Source organism: Bombus huntii, chromosome 14, assembly GCF_024542735.1.
Source record: "Bombus huntii isolate Logan2020A chromosome 14, iyBomHunt1.1, whole genome shotgun sequence".
NCBI lineage: Eukaryota > Metazoa > Arthropoda > Insecta > Hymenoptera > Apidae > Bombus > Bombus huntii.
The window spans coordinates 151623-174017 of NC_066251.1; the positions used below are offsets into that span (position 1 = coordinate 151623).

General features: G+C 42.0%; 4 protein-coding genes across 15 annotated transcripts in view; 2 read left to right on the plus strand and 2 right to left on the minus strand.

The window, feature by feature from the left end:
• LOC126873508 (facilitated trehalose transporter Tret1-like) overlaps positions 1–14580 on the minus strand; it is a 35235-nt gene extending 20655 nt beyond the window's left edge. For both annotated transcript variants that reach the window (XM_050634452.1, XM_050634450.1), the window contains exon 1: positions 13971–14580. The gene's annotated coding sequence lies outside the window, so the exon portion shown is untranslated. The remainder of the gene's footprint in view (positions 1–13970) is intronic.
• Positions 193–13832, plus strand: LOC126873511 (facilitated trehalose transporter Tret1-2 homolog). The gene is made up of 9 exons (XM_050634458.1): positions 193–536; positions 3046–3262; positions 8233–8362; positions 8460–8595; positions 9078–9534; positions 9871–10120; positions 10220–10426; positions 10521–10713; positions 11465–13832. Exons 2-9 carry the CDS (start codon positions 3243–3245, stop codon positions 11704–11706), a joined length of 1635 nt encoding a protein of 544 aa, XP_050490415.1. The 5' UTR covers positions 193–536; positions 3046–3242; the 3' UTR covers positions 11707–13832.
• Positions 14581–14586: 6 nt separating the features above from the next.
• Positions 14587–16225, plus strand: LOC126873106 (sericin-1-like). The gene is made up of 3 exons (XM_050633630.1): positions 14587–15464; positions 15573–15741; positions 16179–16225. Exons 1-3 carry the CDS (start codon positions 15291–15293, stop codon positions 16223–16225), a joined length of 390 nt encoding a protein of 129 aa, XP_050489587.1. The 5' UTR covers positions 14587–15290.
• Positions 16226–16287: 62 nt separating this feature from the next.
• LOC126873494 (CLIP-associating protein 1) overlaps positions 16288–22395 on the minus strand; it is a 28322-nt gene continuing 22214 nt past the window's right edge. For 10 of the 11 annotated variants that reach the window (XM_050634392.1, XM_050634397.1, XM_050634390.1 and 7 more), the window contains 10 exons: positions 22137–22202; positions 21578–21909; positions 21190–21493; positions 20920–21083; positions 20713–20851; positions 20399–20531; positions 20145–20304; positions 19826–20039; positions 19549–19755; positions 16288–19460 (listed from right to left, as the gene is read on the minus strand). In XM_050634392.1, the coding sequence (XP_050490349.1) occupies positions 19257–19460; positions 19549–19755; positions 19826–20039; positions 20145–20304; positions 20399–20531; positions 20713–20851; positions 20920–21083; positions 21190–21493; positions 21578–21909; positions 22137–22202 (1923 nt within the window). In that variant the 3' untranslated portion in view covers positions 16288–19256. The remainder of the gene's footprint in view (positions 19461–19548; positions 19756–19825; positions 20040–20144; positions 20305–20398; positions 20532–20712; positions 20852–20919; positions 21084–21189; positions 21494–21577; positions 21910–22136; positions 22203–22395) is intronic. The other variant, XM_050634393.1, reaches the window with a different exon arrangement.

Sequence of the window (22395 nt, forward strand, 5' to 3'; positions counted from 1 at the left end):
ATATCATCGTTTGTTGCTTTAGTTTAGCATCGTGCAGTATCGGGTATCAGCCGGAGCTCTGTGCATTCTATTTTCCATGTGTGTTAGCAACCCTTAAATTGCTCGCTTTGTCGCCAGTAATATAAATCTATATGTATGTATGTATGTATGTACCATAGCAGCGCAGAAGACAGACATCGTAGCGCCGGCAACGGGAAGGGACGATCGACCGCGAGGCAAGCGTTCGCAGTTTGCCAGCCTTCAGTCGCGTATTGGCCACCGCGCACTGCACGTCGGGAGCCGTTCGTATCCGAACGAACGACCGAACGAAGCTTCTGCTCTATTCTATTGGCAGGGAGGAAGAAAACGTGCGTGCGCGAGATAGATAGATAGATAGATAGATAGATAGATAGATAGATAGAAAGAGGGAGGGAGAGAGAGAGAAAGAGAGAGATAGGGGGGAACATTGGCAAAAGAAAGGCAAAGAAAGAAGTGCGAAAGAAGTAGGCTTAAGGATCGAATTTAAAATAGAAGAAGAAAAGTCGCTACTCTAGGAGGTGAGTACCAATTTGTTTGCAATGCACAACGTACATTTACGATTAGATTTGTCGAGTGTTTTATCGACGCGTATACGCAACGAACGGAGAAGATAGGACATTTCTTTTGAATTAAAAACAATTTAGAAATGGATCGATGCGACGGATACACGAAGGTATATACGGTCCTGTGTGCCGTTGACTTTTCCACGATCGATCCTTCCGTCGTCGTCTCGTTATTTCTCGCATAGAATCGGTGAAAGGGGCAGGTTTCGGGTTTTTAGTCTCGAGTACGGATGTGAGAAATCGACCGCGAGCTGAAACTCTGCTACGAGTTGTCCGTTGAAAGTCAGACATGGCAAATCGTGTTTCAAACGAAGCTTTCCAAGACGAAGAAGAACCGCTTTCGAGAACAGTCTTTGCCGGAGGTTCGATGGAACTCGCGTACTCTGTACGTTATGCGAACATTTCGCACTCGTGCGAACACACGATCGATCGTTCAAAAATAGACACTCTGTGTGACAGTGACCTACGCCTACTTCGATATCTCGATGAGGGTAATATACGACGCTTTAAATAATCGAATCTAACCTAAACCTCGAACCTATACATTGTATCGTATGCATCGTATATACTAGATATTCGCGATTCTTATTCGAAGATTGTGTGAAAATTATTGGAAAAATATTTAGCATGATTTGTTGTCAAATCGATCCAATGCTTGGTTCGGCCAAATCGTTCAGAATGTATAGTACAGGGTAGTATAGGGTAGTATAGGTACTGTAGAGTATAGAGTATACAGTATAGAGTATAGAGCAGAGAGTATAGAGTATAAAGTATAAAACGATGGTTTCCTCGGGCTCTCCTCTGTTTCGTTTCCACTACCTTCTCTGGCCGACGTTATAATACGATTAAATACGTTGCGATAGTTGCAAAGTACAACAAAGTATCTTTATGGTTAGCGCGAGTGATTTATTCGTGTAAATGACGTAATATTTGCTACGCCGCACCTGTACGTAAACGAAGCGCGTGCCGCTTTGCTTTGTGCGAATCCAATTTTACTCTCTGACCTCTGACCTGGTCGCTCATGTACAATGAGATTTACACGTAGACGATTGTCGTTTTGACGTTCGAATGAAAAACAAACGGTAGGAATAATACGTAGGAATAATACGTAGAAATAATACGTAGGAATGGCGTACTTGAAATCGAGAAATATGTTCACGATGTTCAGGCAAACATTATAAAAACTGTACAGATTAAACATGACGCAAAGATTAAAATAATTATTTTGCAACGTTTTGTCACGTTTTCGAGTAGTGTCGAGTAGATAAATTGCCACACAAGTGCGAGACGCGTGGATTATCTTGCACCGTTTAATCGTTGTTGTATCGGCGATTAAACGAGATAACGATGGCCATTGTAAAATTAATCTATTTTAACGTTTTATTTAATATAGGATCGGCGACTAATCTGCGATAATTAGTTTGAGTATGCGAAACATGGCCTACAGATTAAAAATGATGTAATAAAGGATCGAACGAAACGATATAATATCGAGCTGCGAGATAATATCGAGCAAGCGCAAAATACACTGTAATTAAATATATGGAACGGCGGAATAAGTCGCCTGACAAATAACACCTAATAAGTATCTGGTCCTTAATTGCGTATCACGTGACGGACCTGAGCACGCGAATCTCTTATGCAATCGGGCGTAAAGACATTATCTCGATCGTGAATCAGAATCGAACGATTCGAGAAATCGCGTGGTACTCGTTAACCGGCAATCTCGATGCGATTCTTGGTTGCGGGAGAAGTGGCATTAACGACCAGAGAAAAGAAACGGACGATTTCCAAAGATCGAGAAAACACGGTCGATTCTCGAGTTGCACAGCACAGCTGCGTGTCGCGATTTAATCGGCGCTCGTTCCTCGAATCGAACCCGTTATCGTTCGAGGGTTAGGTTCGTCGATCGTCGAACACCGATTTTAGCGAGATAACTTTTTCACGAGTTAATAAACTGCTGCTGTATTTTGGAACGTGGAATATTGCTTGCTCGCTTGATTCGGTCGACGACTTCGATCGGCTTAGCGGCGTAGAGTGGTAGCTAGGTGTGTGTAGCGTTATCGAAGCCGCGTACTGGAGGAAAATTCGCGAAGGAAAAGTCGCGCGTTCTCTTCGAGAGGGATACACGCTGTATACGTGGTAGGCTGTATAGGAAAGAAGGTAAAAAATCTGCCTCGCATCATAGAAAGTCAGTGCGCTGCCACGCACGGCGGTTTCAACAACGAAATTACCGTGTCACTAGCCACGATGGTATTCCGTGGTCTCGGGCCTCCTTCGAGACGGACGTTGTCGCGACAACCGACGACAATGTGCGCTTTCGCGCCGAGAATTACGCAAACTAACGAACTGCGTTCGATCGTGTGGCGATTGTTTCGTGCAACGGAGAAGAGAAATTGGCCAAATCCTATCGATAAAATCTAAATATAATTGATAAAATCCTATTCGATGTTTTTTTTTCTAGAGTGTACGTAAAATGGTGGTGACCGAGTACGAAATCCACGTTCTCAGTTGACAGACAACAGGGGGAGGAGGCTGTTTCCAGAAGAGGTGAGATTGACTAGCGCGTTGATCAAAGAAAAAGTCAGCAGGCGCAGCTAAATACAACACACGTGTAGCAGCAGCAGTGGTGGGAAAAAAGAGGCATAAGAAACAGCAGCTATGGATCCTTATTCGCTGAGGTTAGTCTTGCTTAAGAAAATGTGTTTACACACGCTCGATAACGATCTATGGATGGAGATACGTAAATCGAATGCAACGGTCAAACAGTAAGAAATCAAAGTATATAATAACAGCAAGTGCACAGCCTTTGTAGTAAATAATCTTGTCGGAGCAAAAAATAATATATTCGTCTAATTCGTCGACCTGGCCCGATCCGTGGCGCGTCAGGTACGAGCAGCTGTCAAATTTGCCAACAGGTTTCATCGACAGCGCTGATTCGTAGAGGTTTTTCTTTCGCTTTTCCCCTTTCTCGTGATCGTGTCTATGCCTTTCCATCTGCGTTAGAGAGAACGGTTGTTCACACAGCGAACGCCTTCTGCGTTCCTCGACGGTATCGTTTCTAGTGGGTATAAACCATTTTGTATCGCGCGCTTGTCAGACAATCTTCTCCGATCGACGATTCTTTCTGATTTATCGAATATCATCTGCTAGTTAGGCTAAATTCGATATAGCGGGTTCAGCGCTGTTAACGTTCGACGCGCCTCGCTATGCTACTAGTTTTAATATTTTCCTCTTTATCGATTTATGGATCGTCGGAGGCCCTGTATCGTTTCCCACGCTAGCCAAATACGCGATCGTTCGACGAAAGAGGTGGTGAAAATCACGCGTTCCGTTGACTTTGTCGACCGATCGGTTTCTATTTCATAACAGCGAGCAAGGGTAATCGTCGATCGAAAATTCAGAGGATGGCGACATCCTATAGCGAATACGTTATTGTGATTGCTTGGCTGTCCTCGAGCGAGAGAACCTAATCGAATCTGTTTTCGTTATTCGCGCACGTATAACGGCGATACGACGTACGACGGGAATTTTGGAAAGCGTCCTTCGGGATTTCGATCGTTCTTTCGACCATCGACCGTGTATTTGATTAACGACGGTAGCCGTTGTATGTGATCCACTTGGCAATGAAGTGGATGCTATATAAAATTTTGACGGGATGTAGGATGGATGTTTCAGAAGGCCAAGTACGAACGAAAGCACACGAAACTCGTTCGGGGGAATAACAGGAAGACGACTCGTTCTCCGGTCCGGAGAACCAGTTTTGCCAGCCGATAAATCGCCGATACTCTTGTTTTGAACGCGTCAGCAAGACAGATACGTTTAAATCGCAATATCGTTCGTCGTTGTCCTTTCTTCCACGACGTTATCAACGTCGAGTCGCGTTAAACAGAAAAAAAAGGAAAGAAAAAGAAAAGAAAAAGAAAAGAATGTGTCAACGCAAATAACAAAAGACGAAACGCGAGATATTTTCCGCAAAGAGAAGTGAATTCTCGATGAGGATGGTGACCGTATCGAACGTATTAGAAGTACGCAAAATGGGAAAATTGAATGAAATTATAGACACGAGCAAGCTACATTCATGTTTACGAATCGTCATCTCGATTTCGGAAAACAACCTCTGATCTAACCATGCGCTGGGATCTGGCACCTGGCACCTGGCACCTGGCACCTGGCACCTGGGATCTGGGATTCGAGATCCAGGGTTGTGTACGGTTTCTGCTAATATAATTGAGATATCTCGGGGCATGTGTTACATAAACGGACGCAACTGATAATGGGAACTTGTAAACACCGAACGAAAAACGAAAAACGAAAAAACGAAAAACGCAAAACCGCGAAACGCTGACAATAAGCGACGTGTGGCTGTAATAGTTGGCACTAAGAGAGTTAAACCGTGCGAAGCTGCATTCTTCTGTCACTGCTGCGATTTAGAAAATACGCTCGTACGCGCCAGGTATTCTACTTGCACAATCCATAGGATTGGATAGGTAAATTACTGTTACCGCGATAATACGCGCATACGTACTAGGCTGAAAGGAAATAAGGCACGAGGATCGAGCGTTTTCCGATCGCGAATCTTAAGCGTCGTGATATCGAGTCAACGAAATTTTTCCACCGTGCCCTCCAAACGTTTCTTCCGTCCATCTTATCTATCAAACTCAAACGACCGACTTACGATCGATCGCGTCACGTAACAAACAAAGAGTCACGACGTCGATAATGAACGGAGTCGATCTAACAATAACTAGGTACGATACGTTCTGTCTGACGTAACCCTTTATATTTGTTCTTCTTACTTTGCTTGGCAAGGCTCGCATTTAAAATATCACGACGCGAAAGAAAGAGGAAAGAAGCGCGAAAGGGAGAACCGGCTATCGCTATCTAGAAGGAAACTAGAGTCGAAATAACGCCAAGTGACGTCATTTGATACTCTTGGTCGTGATAAAAAGCTTAGCACCGAGTTGTCCAGTGATGACAACTGCGCGTTATTGTTTCTTTTTCTATTTCGAGTATAGTCAACCTGGCATATAAATGTTTCGAATAAATTTGTCCCTACTACTTTCGATTCTCTCGAAATTTCCATTTGCACGGCTAAGCCGAGTTAGTCGGGCTACGGCCCCGCTAATCTCAAAATTCGCCATGTCGTCGTTACTTTACGTTTCGATACGCTATGGCTAAGGCTAAAGATGTCACCGCTAAAAGATATATATTCGCGCGAATAGTAAATGCCTGGCCTTTCTACGGCATTGCTATTCTTAGAAGAGTTGTCCAACATCTGTCAGGCACGTATATCCCGTGCGTTTTATTACATAGCCGAGTTTTAGATACCGATTTATCGATATATGATTGGGAGGCTAAGAAATTGCCACTTTCCAGCTAGCACCGATAATCTTACAAAGTCATAAGGCGGCTGTCTGTCAGGCAAGGGATCGAGCCGAGACTCCTTTATAACTGACTGTGCGTAATAATTTTTATGGCAGCATGTATCGGTACACACTCGATAAGGGTTTAAAGCGCGTTATGGTCGCTGGGAATTTCCGTGCAGAGCCTCGCAGGTAGCTGCGTAGCCTCCGGTAACGCGTATTACGAACCGATCGTATTAAGCCGACTATGTTAAACACTCGCTTGTTAAACACTCCCCCCCGCCCCCCCCCCCCCCTGCCCGTCATCAACGTCTCTCGAACGAGCGACTGTAAGAGGCTCGTCTCGTCGACAAGTTTAGTTAGCGTTTTTCGCCAGCCACGCTCGATTCGTACACGGTTCATTAGATATCGAACAGATATCGTATATATGTTTGATATGTTTATACCGGCAACCGATCCTTGCCATCTTTCGTCTTACGGGCGAATTATCGTTAGTAGCCCCCTTCATTTGGTGGCAAACTATCTTTGCTTGGTTGAAGCGCCAAGGCGTGCGTACGGGACAAGGCGGCGAGCTTGTTACACCGATGCAAAAAATTAAATAAATTATGAGAACAAGCAGCACCTGAGATGCTTACGCAAGCATCCTTGTCTAATATCAAACGCTTGCGCGAATACAGCAATTGGCAACATTTCTGTGGTTGCAAACGCACCACAGCATCCCTGTGCTAGGTATATACGCACGTCGGTACGTACGTAATCGTTTCATCGATTACGGATGCCGTTGTTACTTGCATCGTGTCCGTCGTTATACGCTCGTTTGCACTCGTAAGAAATTATCGAGCGCCATTTCACTTGTTTAAACTTGTCACTTGTTTAAATAGTTTCATTCTGACAAGCTGTTATAATTATCGGCGATGTGTCGGAGAGTCGTCTGTCCAATGCTCGGTTACTAATGCGCATACCTAATCTTGTTGTAACGCGTAACGCGTTTTCGAAATCGTTTTCATCGAGAGGCAGAGTCGATGCCGTTTTCCAGACAGTTTACACGACTTTTTCGCCGATCGATAAATGCTCGAGATAATTTACCCCCGACTCGCTTCTTGGTGCGGTCCGTTTGTCTAGCGAAGAAATTGTATAATTTTGATTTTCTCTATCTCGCGCTCAGCAACGAAAGTTACGAAAGTTGCAAAAGTACGATATGATAAAGATACGAATGTACGTTAGATGGACGCGATCCGTGCGTCGGTGTCGAGTAATAAAGCGTTCGACTCCGTTGTATTCATGGACGGGGAAATGCTGGAATTAACGCGCGTTAATTCCTCCAGCCGCTTTTAATTGAGCCGAGTTAAGGCCCGACAGCTTAGTCGCGAGGCGTGTTTCCATTTGCAGCGGTCGCCGGTTACACAACGCTCGCGCATACTGTTGTCGGTTCTCCGGCGAAAAATAATCCTGCGTCTCGTTACTTTCGCTTCTAAACGAATTATTTCTATTATTATCGAACGTTGTTTGTCGGAAAGCGACTTAATTATTGCCACATCTGTTCCTGTCCGTCACTGTGTCGCGTTTAAACGATGCACAAACACGCTTTCTCGATATGTCTCTCGGTCATCGATCGATTTAACTTGTCGCCATAGATCGCCAGCTGCTATAAATCTATCCGTACGTAATTACCAGTTCCAGCGATATAAACATCTTGCGTGCACGATAAACCGTGATACGCGTGATGTCACCGTTGCGAAACACGATCGCCTGCAAATTCTATATACACGCGTATCTACGCGTAGCTACGCGTAGCTACGCGTGTACAGTTTTGACATTGTTAACGTTGGACGGAACAGCGGTCAAGCGACAAATTAATCGACGGGTAGCGAGCGGGTTCGCGTATGCCAGCGAGATAGAGCTACCGAGAAATGGAAACGCTTTATCGCAATCGTAAATTGTGGCGCGTAAAGCGTGCATCTATCTGCCAGCCCATATATTGGCATATCGTCATCCCGGTATATCGCGGTGCAGCGTTCAGGTTCTTGACAACCGAATAAAGAAGCGAACGGGTTCGCTTAATCTCGAAAATGTTGTTGATGCGCGTTATAAAAAATACATCGACACATGGAAAGCTATGCTTTGTTCGGCGTGGAACCGTCTTTAATGTCGTAACGTTTTAATCGGCGGACATGATTTCGTGGAGAGAGAGGAGAAGAGAGGAGAAGAGAGGAGAAGAGAGGAGAAGAGAAGAGAAGAGGGCTGGACGGGGAGAGTTGGTGACGGGCGGGCTCTTTGTGTTTCAGTGTGGAGCGCGAGGCATCGAAGAACATCGAGGAGAACGAGAGAGAACGTTTCAAAGACGCGATCGTATCGAGCAGAAGTCTGAACAAAGGCTTCGTCGAGCCTACTACCATTAAAAATGCCATACACGAGGTATAATATCATCATCGATATAAACATCGAAATACGATGTGTATAATGTAAGTCTGGAACAACGACCGATCCAACGTCAGATCTCATCTATCCTTAGATCGCTTCCTGCATCATTGCCGCGTCTTTCCATATATCGGTAGGACTAGCCATGGCTTATTCGGCTATTTTGATTCCCCACCTTGAGGCCGAGGACGCGGAATTGCACGCAACGCGAGAACAGACTTCCTGGATCGGTAAGCAACTTGTTAGGCGCGTTGATAACGACGATACAAGGAATAGCGACGACTAAAATTTGCGAAATAACAGAGTGATTGCGTCGAGCCGAGTATAACGCGAGGTGTTACACCCGCGAGAGAGGTGAGTAGTCGCCGAACGAAATAATAACTGGCGTAACTCGGTTTACGAGTTTCTATTTTATCGGCTAAATTACATTTTCATTAGCATTTCACTACTGGTCTTTGTCGCTTCGTAACGACCAGCAGAATGGTAGGCGAAACGTTACGATCGAATAAGAGCGAGATTCGATCTAGCAGGTTGATCGAACGACTGGCCAGTTTACACAGAGACGCGCTTCTTTTCCAAACGACTGCAACACAACCTCTTTTACATAGAACGTCGGTTGTTTGCAGCAGACATTCGACATCGACGAGACGCGAATGACGACTGGTTGTTATTAGCGGGTATATCAGCGACGTTAAACGCGATCAATTTTCAGCCAGCGTGGTGGTAGTCAGCACACCTTTGGGTGCCTTGTTAGGAGGATTTCTAATGGAGACGGTGGGAAGATTGCGGACCCTTCAATTCGGCTCCGTGCCCTTTATCGCAGGCTGGATTCTCATAGCGCTGTCGACCAATATCCCGATGATCTTAGTCGGTCGATTGTTGTCCGGGCTAGCCACGGCTCTGGCAACTTCGCCAGCCATCGTCTACATCACCGAAGTCGCAAGACCAGAACTCAGAGGATCGATGATATCTTTCGGTCCAACTTTGGCCTCGTTTGGCATGGTCCTTTCGTACTTGAAGGGCGCATACATTCATTGGAGACTGGTGGCCTGGCTGGGCATAATCTACGCCGTCGTGCCAATCATTTTGGTGCAACTGTTCGTCCCGGAATCGCCTGTATGGCTCGTCTCTAAGGGACGATTGGAGGATGCGAAGAAATCATTGGAATGGTAAGGAAAAGCGAATGAAAGCGATCGGTTTTCCGATCTATGTCGGCGGTATTAGTAGCAGTAGCAGTAGCAGTGACGATAATGGGGGTGGTGGTGGATAGCGGTAGTGGTAGTGGTTAGTAGTTAGTGGTAGTGGTAGTGGTAGAATCCGAGTGAAACGAACGGCAGGGAATATCGATAAAGACGAGAGGCCGGCTTATTTCGCTACGCGTACGACGCGAAAACAGATAGAAAACTGATTTTCGCTAGGTCGAATACTGCTAGACCACAGAGGTCGAATATTCGCTGTAACACAGAGGTAAGCATTCCGAACGCTCTATCGTGTTTGAATCGCAGGCTGTACAAGCACGAGGCGAAGCAGGGCAAGGTGTCCGCCGCGGAGGCGCAGTTCAATACGATCGTGAAGGAGAACGAGATTAAATTGAGCGAACAAAGAAAGAGCAAACACGGCGGTGTCTCCACTAAACTCAGGGGATTCTTGAAGCCCACAGGATGGAAACCGCTAACGATACTCTTCCTCTTCTTCTCCTTCCAACAGTTTTCCGGCATCTATATCACTCTCTTCTACGCTGTCACCTGGTTCCAAGTAAATAACTATTTCTCCTCGACGTTCACAGCATAGTCAGATCACCGATTCGATTATACATGCTGCGTTTCGTGATTAATCGTAATCACTGTCATTCAGGAAGTCGGTTCCGGCGTGGACGCGTACATAGCCTCGATTCTAGTTGGTGTAACTCGTTTCCTGTGTTCGATGGTGAATACTTGGCTGCTAAGGCGGTACAAGAGGCGGCTCCTCTGTATAATCTCGTCTTTGGGAATGGCCTTTTGCATGACCGTTTCCGGTTACTACACCTATCTTATTAAGAACGGCGATCGTTCTGGATACTGGGTAAGCCTTCCAAGCTAAATGGTGCGTGTATTCTTGAATAATCGTACGACCAAATTGTAAATCATCCTTACCGCGTTGTCTATTTGTTTGCCAGGTTCCTGTTGTATGTCTGTTACTTTACGTTTGCACGTCTATGGTCGGTATGTTGACTATTCCTTGGACCATGACGGCCGAATTATTCCCTACCGACATCCGAGGAATCGCCCATTCCATCAGTTATTCCATAGCCAACTTGCTAATGTTTGCTGCTCTGCAAAGTTACAGAAGCTTACAAAGCTTCCTTGGTGGTATGTATACGATATTTTACAGAAGCTAGAAGTTCACGGCCAGTTATTTCAATTTGAACGAATTTCACAACCGCTGTCGGCAACAAACAAATTTTCACCATTTACCATACTAAATTCTCTCTCGATAGTAAAGGAACGGTAAAGTCTCTTTCAGCTTTTTCACTCGAATAAAAAGCGAATAAAAGCGAATTTTTCTCGGATTAAGTAACTCTTATTTTTAGTGTCGCCGGTCTTCTCTGATTTAGTTGTAGTAATATTTCAATTTTATACAATTGTAATATCTTCGACTCGTTGTCAGACGTATGTATGCTTGGAAAGATAGCCACCAGGCAACTGCTAAGAAACTTTTTTTAAACGTAAAAATGTAGTATTAGGTATACGTGTAGAAAAAAGAAAAAGGAAGAAAGAAAAAAAAGCAATTTCATAGAAGCGTATCTCCGAGAGATTATGAAACGAGCAGGTGGTAGATTCACCGCCTATGGCAATATCTTGTGTGATAAATAATTTATCAGTTTGATAAATACCATATTTATAATATATAGAAATGCTTCGCATCTTGTTCATTCCTTGCGCGAGTGCCACATCGGTACACCGAGCAGAGACGTTTTTACACGACTCTGTGAGAAAATGCGTTTTTAGTTTGCCGCCGTATGTTGAATACGTAAAACTCGTCTATGCAGTCGTACGAAAACTCTAGATGGAAATGGGAATTCTCTAACTCTATTCTCGTACATTTTTCATACGATCGTAGGATCCCATGCCGTGCAGTGGTTCTTCGCTGGTGTTTCCATAACGGCCGTGGTGTTCGTGTGGCTATTGCTTCCGGAGACTCACGGCAAGAAGCTTTCGGAGATCGAGGAGTACTTCCAGAATCATTTCCTAGCAGTGGGTGCCGAGGCGAAAACGAAGAAACGGCGGGCACAGAGAAAGCAACAGCGTATCGACAAATCCGCCACGGAACCGTTGAACCCGAAAACCATACAAAACGTGTAGATGTTTTCTTCCATGTGGCTGGGGGGGTTCGTGGCGAGGAAGAGTTCTTAGCTGTATGTACATATAACGTTTCTTCTATACATGACACACGGATTACCGGATTTTTATTTAAAGTTGTTACCTCTGTAAAACACGAAGCGCGAGGATACGAGATCAGATTTTTGCGAAAGCGAAGCTACTTCGATATCGTTGAGATCAAGATCGAAGATAGAGCACTTTGCAGAGCCGAGGCAGGAAGACAAGAGAGAGAGAGAGAGAGAGAGAGAGAGAGAGAGAGAGAGAGAGAGAGAGTATAAATATATTACGAAGCTGTGTAGTTTCATAATTGAGTGTTTCGCTGCGAATTAATTGCGGCAGAACATAGATTAGAGGAAAGGAGCCGTATGACGAGAGAATGGAAGAGAGAACAGATATATTTCGAGGCTAGACGAAACACGGCCAACGTCTCGCAAACGTTTCGCCCATCGACCAGGATATATATAGGGTGGACGAATAGCCTCGCTTGTTGCTAATTCCAGGAAAATTTGTTAACGTATATTTGTAGACTGATATAAACGAATCCGGCGAATCGATAAATTTCTGCCATCACTGGCCTACGTTTGTTCCGCGATAAGAAGAATAACTTTTTTAAGAGGCAAACGATAGTATAATACGTTACATACGCGTGAATTCGTGATATACATATAGACGTGTCTGTGTATACAGGTATAGAGACGATGAGACGATTGATGATAATAGGCACGGCATGTGCTTGCAACGCGATATTGCAGAAGCAGCCAGACGGGAATTTTTTACCAAAAAGCTCTAGCGAACGACTGTACGCGAGACTATAAAACAGTATTATACGTTGATCTGATATAGCCTCCCTTTTGCCTTTATAAAAATGTATATGGGGGTGGCCGTAGAAGAAGACGATAAAAACATCCTTCGTTCGGGAACGCAGGCCAAGTGCGCGGCCAACTTTAATTTTTTGCTCGCGTCGCGCCGTAGATCGTCTCGCGAAATACCTTATGATCGTTTGCCGTTTCCAGGCAATAGCATAGCATTCCCCTTTTGCAAACTAATTGTTAACAACTTTGCTGTGATTTACCAATATAGACAAGGACAAAGTCGCGCAACGAGAGGAAGCAGTATCCTGTTTTGCCTATGGAGCGTATAGTTTCAAATGCCAATATGTACATACATACATTGTATCGAAGCGCAGGCGCAGGCGCTGCGTTGTGTAAATCATTAACGCCGAACAAATCTATCGGTTTGTTCCAACTTACGGACTTGCTTTCTTTCCAATGGCGCCCATCTACTTAAACTAGATACCTAAATCTTACGATCGTCCCTTTTTCTACGACATTTTTCTCCCGTTTGATATTCAAGTTGATATACACATCACTTTTTTACCATGCCTTTTTATAAACTATCTCTTGGTGTCTACCGAATGGCCGAAAATGGACCACTGATCGAACGCACAAAACTACCTTTTTACCAGTTTATTAATCGTCGCCAGTTTACGGACATTCTTAGTCGTTGACTAATCGAACATGAGCATTTGTATCGGATGCGATAGCCGCGATCGGTGCACCCGCAATGTTTCTCAAAGTATCGGCTATTCGATACTCGACAAAAGTCACGCGAAATCCATGTCCAAGCGTCGATTGATTTTTAGCGAAATTCAGCTTGTCCGTAAATTGTTGGAAAAGCGAAACTATCGCGAGCAAAGATGCAACCAAATCCTCCATGATTATCGCCATTAGTAGAAGGAAAAGTGAGGAGCATAGTCTATGATCGAAAAGAATGTGTTTATCAAACGCCAATTTCGCCTAAGAAGATCTCTAAAAACATATACGTATATCGAAGTTTTTGGTTCGACAAGTGCCTTTCTTTTTTCTCTCCACTCTTTCATTCGTTTTTTCGTAATATAAATATGCGTGAATATGCGAACAGAATAGAAATTTATAAGAATGTACTTTGTATCCTTGTATCTATATAGTACGCTTGTATTCTTCGATTGTACATGTATGTGTAAGTACATATGTACATGTATATACCTACATCTATATGGCGTATATACGTACCATTGCAGAATTTCATAGAATGTTTCTAATAAAATCATATTTTTCGAAACTGCTAAATATTGTAATTTATAACTATATATTCCATTCCATTCATAGCGAAAAGCGCAAAGCGAAAAGCGAAAAGCGAAAACAATCGTCGCAAGTTGTTGGTTATCGCACATTCAAATAGAAATTAGTAGCGTAGTTTCTACTTACCGATTTAGATGTGACGTGGATGAATTATTTACGATGAATGCTGAATTTACGATAAAATTCAACGAATCAATAAAAACTTTCGAAAGCAGCACGTTGCTTTCTTGCTATAATCATAACAATAACCATTATTTACGCAATTTTCTAAGCACTTTGAAAAACCGCTAATGTCGACCGCGAATGGGAGGCAACTGATGAACTTTCGAAGGAATTATAAATCCCGAAAGCTGATTGGTTCGCGTGAATTACGCGCGAATATTGATATTACTACTCGAGTTTGTTCTATTTATATAATACGAAACACGAATGATATGTAACATGACAAATATAATTGAAGATAATCTTTCGAGCAACAAGATATTTTAAGAGAATAGAAATGTACGGAAATACTACGTGAGAATAGAAATATATATACTACGTGAGTTGTATAAACATCACGTGATATTTAGGGCGGTTTATATAAAGCTATGTGCAACCGGTAGGTAGCTGCACCGCGGGCCGAACCAACGACTGTCGGTTTTTTTAGCGAGATCAAAGATGCCTGGCGTGCTCTACGTCAGGGCACGAGGCAACTCGAGCGAAACGGCTATCGACAGTGAGGCAGCCACGCAAGGTCTGTAGTCTGTAGTCTGTACATAGCTTAAGGAATACAAATGCAAATATTTTTTAAGTATACGACAATTGGCTTTATTCTGACGCGAATTCGTCAATCAACGAAAGAAAATTAAATACGAGTTTTGAGTTACATGAGTTTCGTAAATGTACGCATTCCTATATAAGACATAAGATCGACATTCGATAATAAAACATAGTCGGACAAAATATCGCAACGAAATAGCAAAGTTTAGTATTTATTTACGTCTTTTTGCTGCAGTACATATTGCGTATTAATTCTGTCAATCCTGAGTTTGTTTCATCTATAGGACAGTATTCTATGTAATGGACTAGTGCATCTTGTCTTATCGCAGGTTTTTCCGATTGAAGATCTTTTGGAAAAAGAAAGACGTACAAAAAAAGAGTTAAACTACGTATGCTTAACACGGGCTGGAAGTATTTTCAAATCTCATTTATTAACAGACGTATGAAGCAATCGACTATTGATCGTTCTCATATAAAATATATTCTCCACTACTAGTAAAGTTAGCATATTAAATATATCGGCGATTCAGAGAATATTTTGTTCCTTATCCCTTTTTTTTCCCAACGATTTCCTTCTCACGGAAGAACGCAAGAAAATCCACGGTCGAGGAAATTCCATAGAATGAAAGGTACATCTGTGCGTGCAACAAGTATCAAATTAACACGATAACAGAATTAATAGCCATGTCTGCCTTTCATTTCATTTGGTCGCACTCAAATGAATACCGTACAAAGCGAAGAAGTAGTAGCAGTTGCAGTAGCAGTAGCGATAGTGGTAGTAGTAGTGGTAGTAGTGGTAGTAGCAGTGGTAGTAGTGGTAGTAATGGTAGTAGTAGTGGTAGTAGTAGTGGTAGTAGTGTAGTACTAGTGGTAGTAGTGGTGGTTGTGGTGGTAGTAGTGGTGGTAGTGGTGGTAGTAGTGGTAGCGGTGGTAGCGGTGGTAGTAGTGTAGTACTAGTGGTAGTAGTGTAGTACTAGTGGTAGTAGTGGTAGTAGTGGTAATAGTACTAGTAGTAGTAGTACTAGTACTAGTAGTGGTGGTAGTGGTAGTAGTAGTGGTGGTAGTAGTACTAGTAGTAGTAGTACTAGCACTAGAACTAGTACTAGTAGTAGTGGTAGTAGCAGCAGCAGCAGCAGTAGCAGCAGCAGCAGCAGCAGCAGTGACAGTAGTAGTAGTAGTAGTAGTAACAATAATGATAAAAATAAAAATAATAATAATAATGTTAATAATATCGAGTACCAAAACGACCTCTCTCTCCACGCAGAGAAAGGAAAAATTCCTACAATTTGATTTTCAAATATACGCCAATTCGATTATTAACGCCACGCGTGAAAGAGTATATCCTTTTTACATCGCGACGATTTCCCACGACAGACATAGTACGCTTAATCACTTACGTCTAATTGTTTGAAGCAATTAAAGCATGTGTTCAGTTCTAGCATGTATCAAGTTTAATTGCGATGCGCGCGGACATTGAAATTCTTACGACGATCCTTTTTTCAGTTACAACGAAATATGCTTTGTTCTTGCTTTTCGTGTTTCATTTTTTTCTTTTCTTTCCTCTTATTACAGCATCAAGTAACAAAAGCAAAGGTACACAGGATGAACGAGCGAGTTAAGCGTATGGAGTAAATTCGTATAGCCTGATATCATCGTCGTGATGCAAACAGAGTGGCAAGGATCTCGATAATGTGTCATAATATATTTATATCTACGTATCATACACGCATTAGTAAATATAATATAAATCCTGTTGTCAATAATAATGCTCAAAAACTTAACAAAACAAGCTTTCCTCTTTTTCTCTTTTTTATAAACGATCGCGACACTACGCAGTGTCCAGCAGTGCCAAGGTCCACGTGTACTCAGCACGACCAACGCTGCAGGCAGTGACGATGAGCTACCTAATCCGTATTAATATTACATTAGATTCTATTATTATTTAATAATATGTATGTGTGTGTGTGTATATATATATATATATACACACACACGCGCACACATATATATATACACACACGCACGCGCGCGCGCGCGCACGCACTCACGATCCGCACACACCAGGTCAAACCCTAAATCGTTTGTTTTTTCTTTTTTCTTTTCTTTTTTTTTTTTTTTAAATAATTACGACAAATGACAAATGAATGACGAAAAGAATATCGATAGACGCAACGTTAAAATATTCATGTTAGATAAATCGGTAATAATCACACTAAATCCTACACGTATGTAACCTTCCATACGTTTTTTCCCTCGAAAATCCATCCACGGAATACCGTAAAATGTAAAACGTCGGTAACGATTTCCCGTGAACGAGAAAACTATTCACCCTGCCTGTAATGAAACCGCAAACGGTAAAGACGATTCGCGTCCGTACAATTCGTTTTGCGATTAGCGCAATTTATGAAAATAGACGTGATACATTTTTAGACGATGTCGATGATACATGTATCGATTCACGAAAATGTGGGTCCTCGTGTTCCACGACAAAGTCGCTAAACGAGCACGAAGATTATAAATAATTCGATTTCTTTCTCTGTTTTGCATCGTAATAACGAATGAAAAACTTTCACTGTACGTTTTACGCAACATTAGCAAATACAGGAGCTCTCTAGCTACTTGCAGACTACAATCGCTTCAACGATAGCTTTTCCTTTCCTTTTTACAAGACGATCAAAGACGATCTCCTCGAACAAATTTCGTCCTGACGACACCAAAGGCACCAAGTAAAAGAAATAGTCCGACTTGATTATTGATTATTGATTATTGATTGACGATTGATTCGAAACCAATTGCTCTTCTGTCGCACAATAACGCTTTTGGCACTATTTGGCCACCTATTGGAATATCAATACGCATTACCATCATGTGTTTTACACCATATCGAATTAGATGCGAGACACGTCTGCCTCCCTCCTAATCTCGACAAGGGTTATGCGTCAACGTAATTTATGCATACTATTCGTGTCTTTGGAGAACATTATCAAATTTAGTTAATGCAGTGTCTATTCCTTTTCTTCGTTTTAATACTTGGATCATTCAGTTTCAATTTCATCGTGAAATTATTCTGTTACTTGAACCCACTAGTAAGTAAGAAAAGACGAAAGGTGATAAGTATATATTTATATATAATTTTATCCTTATATATAAATAAAACAAAAACGACAATGGCACAGAATATTACTAAACTCGTTATGTTAGCTTTGATTTAGCATTCGTTTAATTATTGGCAACGTGACGAATAGTTTAAATATTAACGTTAGTTTCGAATATCATTCCCCTAATCATTGCTAATCTAGTTTTGCTGATTTCGTCGCATATAATCTCTCATTCACTCTATCGCATTCTCTCTGTTTCTCTCGCAGACTCTATCTGTTCAAATATTGTTCCTGTTGTTTGCTCGTAAAACTTTCCACCATCTCGTCTGCATCTCTTGTGTCATTGTGCGTCCTTGGAAATCTGACTAGCACATGGATTTTTAACAAATATGTTCACGATTTGTTTTTCAACATCTCGATCTACGCGACGCATGTAAGAGAGCTGCTCCCGTGACAATCGTATTATGCACGCATGCAAATTATTAAGAGATACGATATCCGCGCGAGCCTTCTCTATGTCGTTAATGCTGAAATGCGAAGAAAATATTTTATATGAAATTTATTCACTCTCACTGTTCGTACAGAACCCATATCAAACATAGCGCCTATACTCAGTTTGAACTTTTCATCGTGATACCTTTGAGTCTTCACCTTTCTCCTAACTTATCCATTGCAAGGTGCGATACTGTTAGCGATGTTTGTAAATCGGCGAACAAGCGTATAACGTATTTTTATACAATGTCTTTCTCGGTATCGATATAATTGGCATTCACGTATATTCCGCTTACAAAGTATATATGAGTCTCTCTCTCTCTCTCTCTCTCGGCAGTGATGTCGCACTGTCTTCTCATACTTTCACTCACGTCAGATCGACGATATTTAGGTCATTGGCATCGCATTCCTGTCGAACGACCGCAATCAACTCTACGGGATGCACAACGATACACCGAGATACATACGTAAATATATACAATATCTTAACGAGATATCGCGAACAGAATTCAAAGTATATAAAATCGCAAAGTGGACAAGAGGCACGATAATATGTTTTGCGAGCTTGATAAGATACGAGGAGGAGCCTTCTCCTGTTGCTTTTTCCTTTCTCTTTTTTTTCTCTTTTTTCCTTCCCCCCCCCTCCCCCTTTTCTTAAAATAAGAAACAACGCTGCAACTTAATATCAGGATGTAACGTATCGATAAAAAATACATGTATTATGACTCAATGAACCTTATATCTAAAGCGATTCTGTCTTTGAAACAGGCATAGATTTTCCGTAAACGAAACAATACGCGTAAACAACTTGCATACTACCTGTCTTTGTGCAACATCACTGTCAGGAGTTCAGGTATGCCGTTAATACACCTTGCCGTGAAATCATGTAGATCAGTCTATCGTATTGAAAAACATCGACATGTATCGTTTTACTGCTCGATCGTAGCCATCACGGATTCGACTTACTGAGGAAGCTAACCAGCATTCGTTCATGCCTTGCACTCAAACGGGCAAATCTCTTAAGTATCGCGATCCTAAGCGTCGCGGAGTTTGATGTTAGTTAATTTTTACTATTGCTACGTGGGCTTGCCGGCTGACTGTTCGCTTGTTGCGCGCGTTGTATGTAAATGTTTAAAAGCTTCAGTTTGCTGGTATACAAGCAGCTGAGATGAGGTTTCAACAATTCTTCGCCAACTGCCAAATGTATCGCTACCATACAAAACACAGCGCTTTTACGTACCGCGCTTTCATTGTCATCGTACGCCTGTTCAGAAACGTAATAATTAACATTGTAGGTTAGAACGAGAGGAAGATTTTTTTTATTCATATATGTACGATATACGTCAACTTACTTTGATGAGACCGGGCATAACTTTCGACAAATGAGGTTCTATCGCATCGCGACCCCAATGTTCCACAACCTTGTGAAGCATTTTTATCGCGCCCATATTCAGGGGATATGGTTCGGTAGTTATTATAGTCGATACTAGGTGAATCACTTGTTCTGGCTTTAGAACCATCGCTATCGTTGCAGCACATTTTTCCGCCATCCAGAGAACCTGACAAGAGGAACGGTATTTATTAATAATCGTCTATACATATATTCAAGAAACTAATTGACAGACTTACTGGAGATCTTGAATTGCTACTAGTGGAAGAATCTTGTTTCTGGTCGTCTAATTTATACGCGTTAATTACTTTTAAAACCAGCAATTCAGGATAGACGGAAAAACTGTCGACAAGTTCTGGACATTTAAGCATATCGATTAAAGTTTGAAGTACTTCTACTTGCATTTTCTTGCTATCGTTAGTCAAACTATCTAACAACGTTTTGAGCAGCTTTCTGGAAAACCAAGTTTTCATAATCGTAGTTCGTAATCAGAGTTTTCGTAATCGTAGTAGTAATGGAGAATAGAATGGCCGAGTTAATAAATAGCATAATACATACTTAAAATTCTGTTTAATGTACAAAGCATCTCCTTCGCGAACGTACAATTGAAATTCTTGTAGAGCTGATACTTTTTCTTCGGTTTGTGTCATCTTGGATTGCAACGTTTTAATCATATTATCTAAAACTTCTGGCCTTTTTATCGAATCGGGTGATGACCCTGCGCGGATATATTAACATTTGTTAAACGAAGAAGAGATACGCGAGTCGATGAATAACCTATAAATAATTCCTATAAATAATTGTATACATACCATGCGTTTTGTAACCATTATTTTCCTGAGGTAGGATAAGATCCCCGGCGATCGTATCGCTTGAACCATTAACTGTAATGTTAGTCACAGATCGTCCCCTTTGCGTGGGCGAAGAAACAGAAGACGAACGACCCTAATAGACAAAAGAAAAGAAGAAGAAATAAAGAAAGAAGAAAGAGAAGAAAGAGAAGAGAAGAAAGAAAAGAGAAGAAAGAAAAGAAAGGAAAAGAAAAGAAAGGAGAAACGAACGGCATGCTGACGCATCTTCTCACGGCATAGTATACTATTAACCAGTATATCGACTATTTAATTACCGAGTTGCATAACGTAAGTCCTTCCATTTTTTCCTCGACATCAGCCATATTGCTGATTCCACTGTCTTTGCTGGTAGTTGCTCTTTCTAAACGTTCAAAACCATAATTTTGTATCTCCGCCGTCGTACGCCTTAAAGATCTGCGGGAAATGCTTAAAGATTAAAATGACTAACAATAAGGATTTATCGAATTAAGGCCGTCACTTACTTATAAACTTCTTCCAAGTTTTCATCCGCATTGTCAATGTCACCTTTACCTTTCGAACGAGCTGGTGAGCTCTGCGCCCTAGGAGGCGGAGTTCCAGGGGACGCGGGATTACTCGAACCCGACGATTTCCTCAAGTGATTTTGCACCAAAGGCAATGCCGCCTCCTACAAAATACATGTATGTGTATATAATATAATGCCCGCATAATGGTACACATCTGTGCATATATCCAGCATATACGTGCGTATATATGTATATACAACGTCTTACCTGATAATACTTGGGTAATTCAGCTAATATCATAGTGACTTTCGGAGGATTCAAATTATACAGCGATATAACAGCATTTTGTGCATGCCTCCTGACATCTTGGCTTTTAACATCGTTCGACCAGTCGAGTAACCTTGCGAGCGCTGTCCCAGCAGAGTTAATAAGAGCAGACGGTTCTGCCGTTTCTGCTATTTGCGTGATAAACACGAGTGTGGCTATTTTTACACGAGAATTTGGCGTTTGCGTTGGATCCGTCAGATACCTCATTACAGCCGGCAAAAGTTGCTCTCCGGGGAAGCATTCCCTACAAGTTGGAAGAGATGTAAGCAATTGTGTAAAATAGCAGGAACATTCGTATTAGTTTGGACATTGTCGTATTCGGTCTCACCTAACCACCTCGAGCGTTTTGTGTATTTTCGCTTGTATCGAGCCAAGTAAATCGGTGCCTAATTTATTCAAAAGTCGAGCACACAAAACATAAAGCCAGTCACCGAGATCTTCGCTGTGAGTAGCTACTAATTCATTCAGTGTGTCCAAAAATAAACTGAATACTTTTGTATGAGAATCCATGAACATTTTCGTAAAGATGTCTGTTACTTTGCGCAATTCCGTGGCTGTAAGCGTATTTCCATTTGACAGAAAATGTTGCAATCCGACTAAACCTTCTTTCCTATCGCCCCAATGTTTATGCGCGCAATTCTCTATGATTTCCTTGATATCCTGCAAGTTAAAGAGTTATTTATCGCGATAACACGTATTATAAACATGAACGTGTAAAGCGTTGTTCAGAGTAAAGACTTTGTTGGAAAGTTCGGTATTTTCGATAGGGTTCTATATTTCCTCTTTTGACAAAAGAGTATACAACGGTAGAGTGTTGTATCAGGTAGTATGTATATAGTGGAATATGTATGAATAATAAATGGAAATGAATATTAAATTTAACAAACCTTTGGGATAGATTGATCCCACATATCACGATACAGTCTTTGTTGAGAGCCACTCCATGAGAACGACTAATGGGTAGATGGACGATGGACAGATATGGAGAACAGAACGGCGCATCGCGTTAGTCCAAACCAAACAAATACGCCGCAACAAAACCAAAAGAAAAAACCATACATGCGTTATCTACAATGTTGGGATGCTGGAAGCCTGTTTTTCAAGCTTGTGGACTAATTCTACTGTGACCGTGGTCAAGTCCAGGAC

What these genes read in the sequence shown, in the direction of transcription:
- LOC126873511 (XM_050634458.1), top strand. Translation starts at nt 3,243, where the DNA reads ATGGATCCTTATTCGCTGAG. An exon ending in TTAAAAATGCCATACACGAG is followed by an intron (nt 8,363 to 8,459) that starts GTATAATATCAT and finishes ATCTATCCTTAG; the next exon opens with ATCGCTTCCTGCATCATTGC. An exon ending in ACGCTGTCACCTGGTTCCAA is followed by an intron (nt 10,121 to 10,219) that starts GTAAATAACTAT and finishes ACTGTCATTCAG; the next exon opens with GAAGTCGGTTCCGGCGTGGA.
- LOC126873106 (XM_050633630.1), top strand. Translation starts at nt 15,291, where the DNA reads ATGTCTGCCTTTCATTTCATTTGGTCGCACTCAAATGAATACCGTACA. An exon ending in GTAGTAGTAGTGGTAGTAGT is followed by an intron (nt 15,465 to 15,572) that starts GTAGTACTAGTG and finishes TAGTGGTAGTAG; the next exon opens with TGTAGTACTAGTGGTAGTAG. An exon ending in TAGTAGCAGCAGCAGCAGCA is followed by an intron (nt 15,742 to 16,178) that starts GTAGCAGCAGCA and finishes CTCTTATTACAG; the next exon opens with CATCAAGTAACAAAAGCAAA.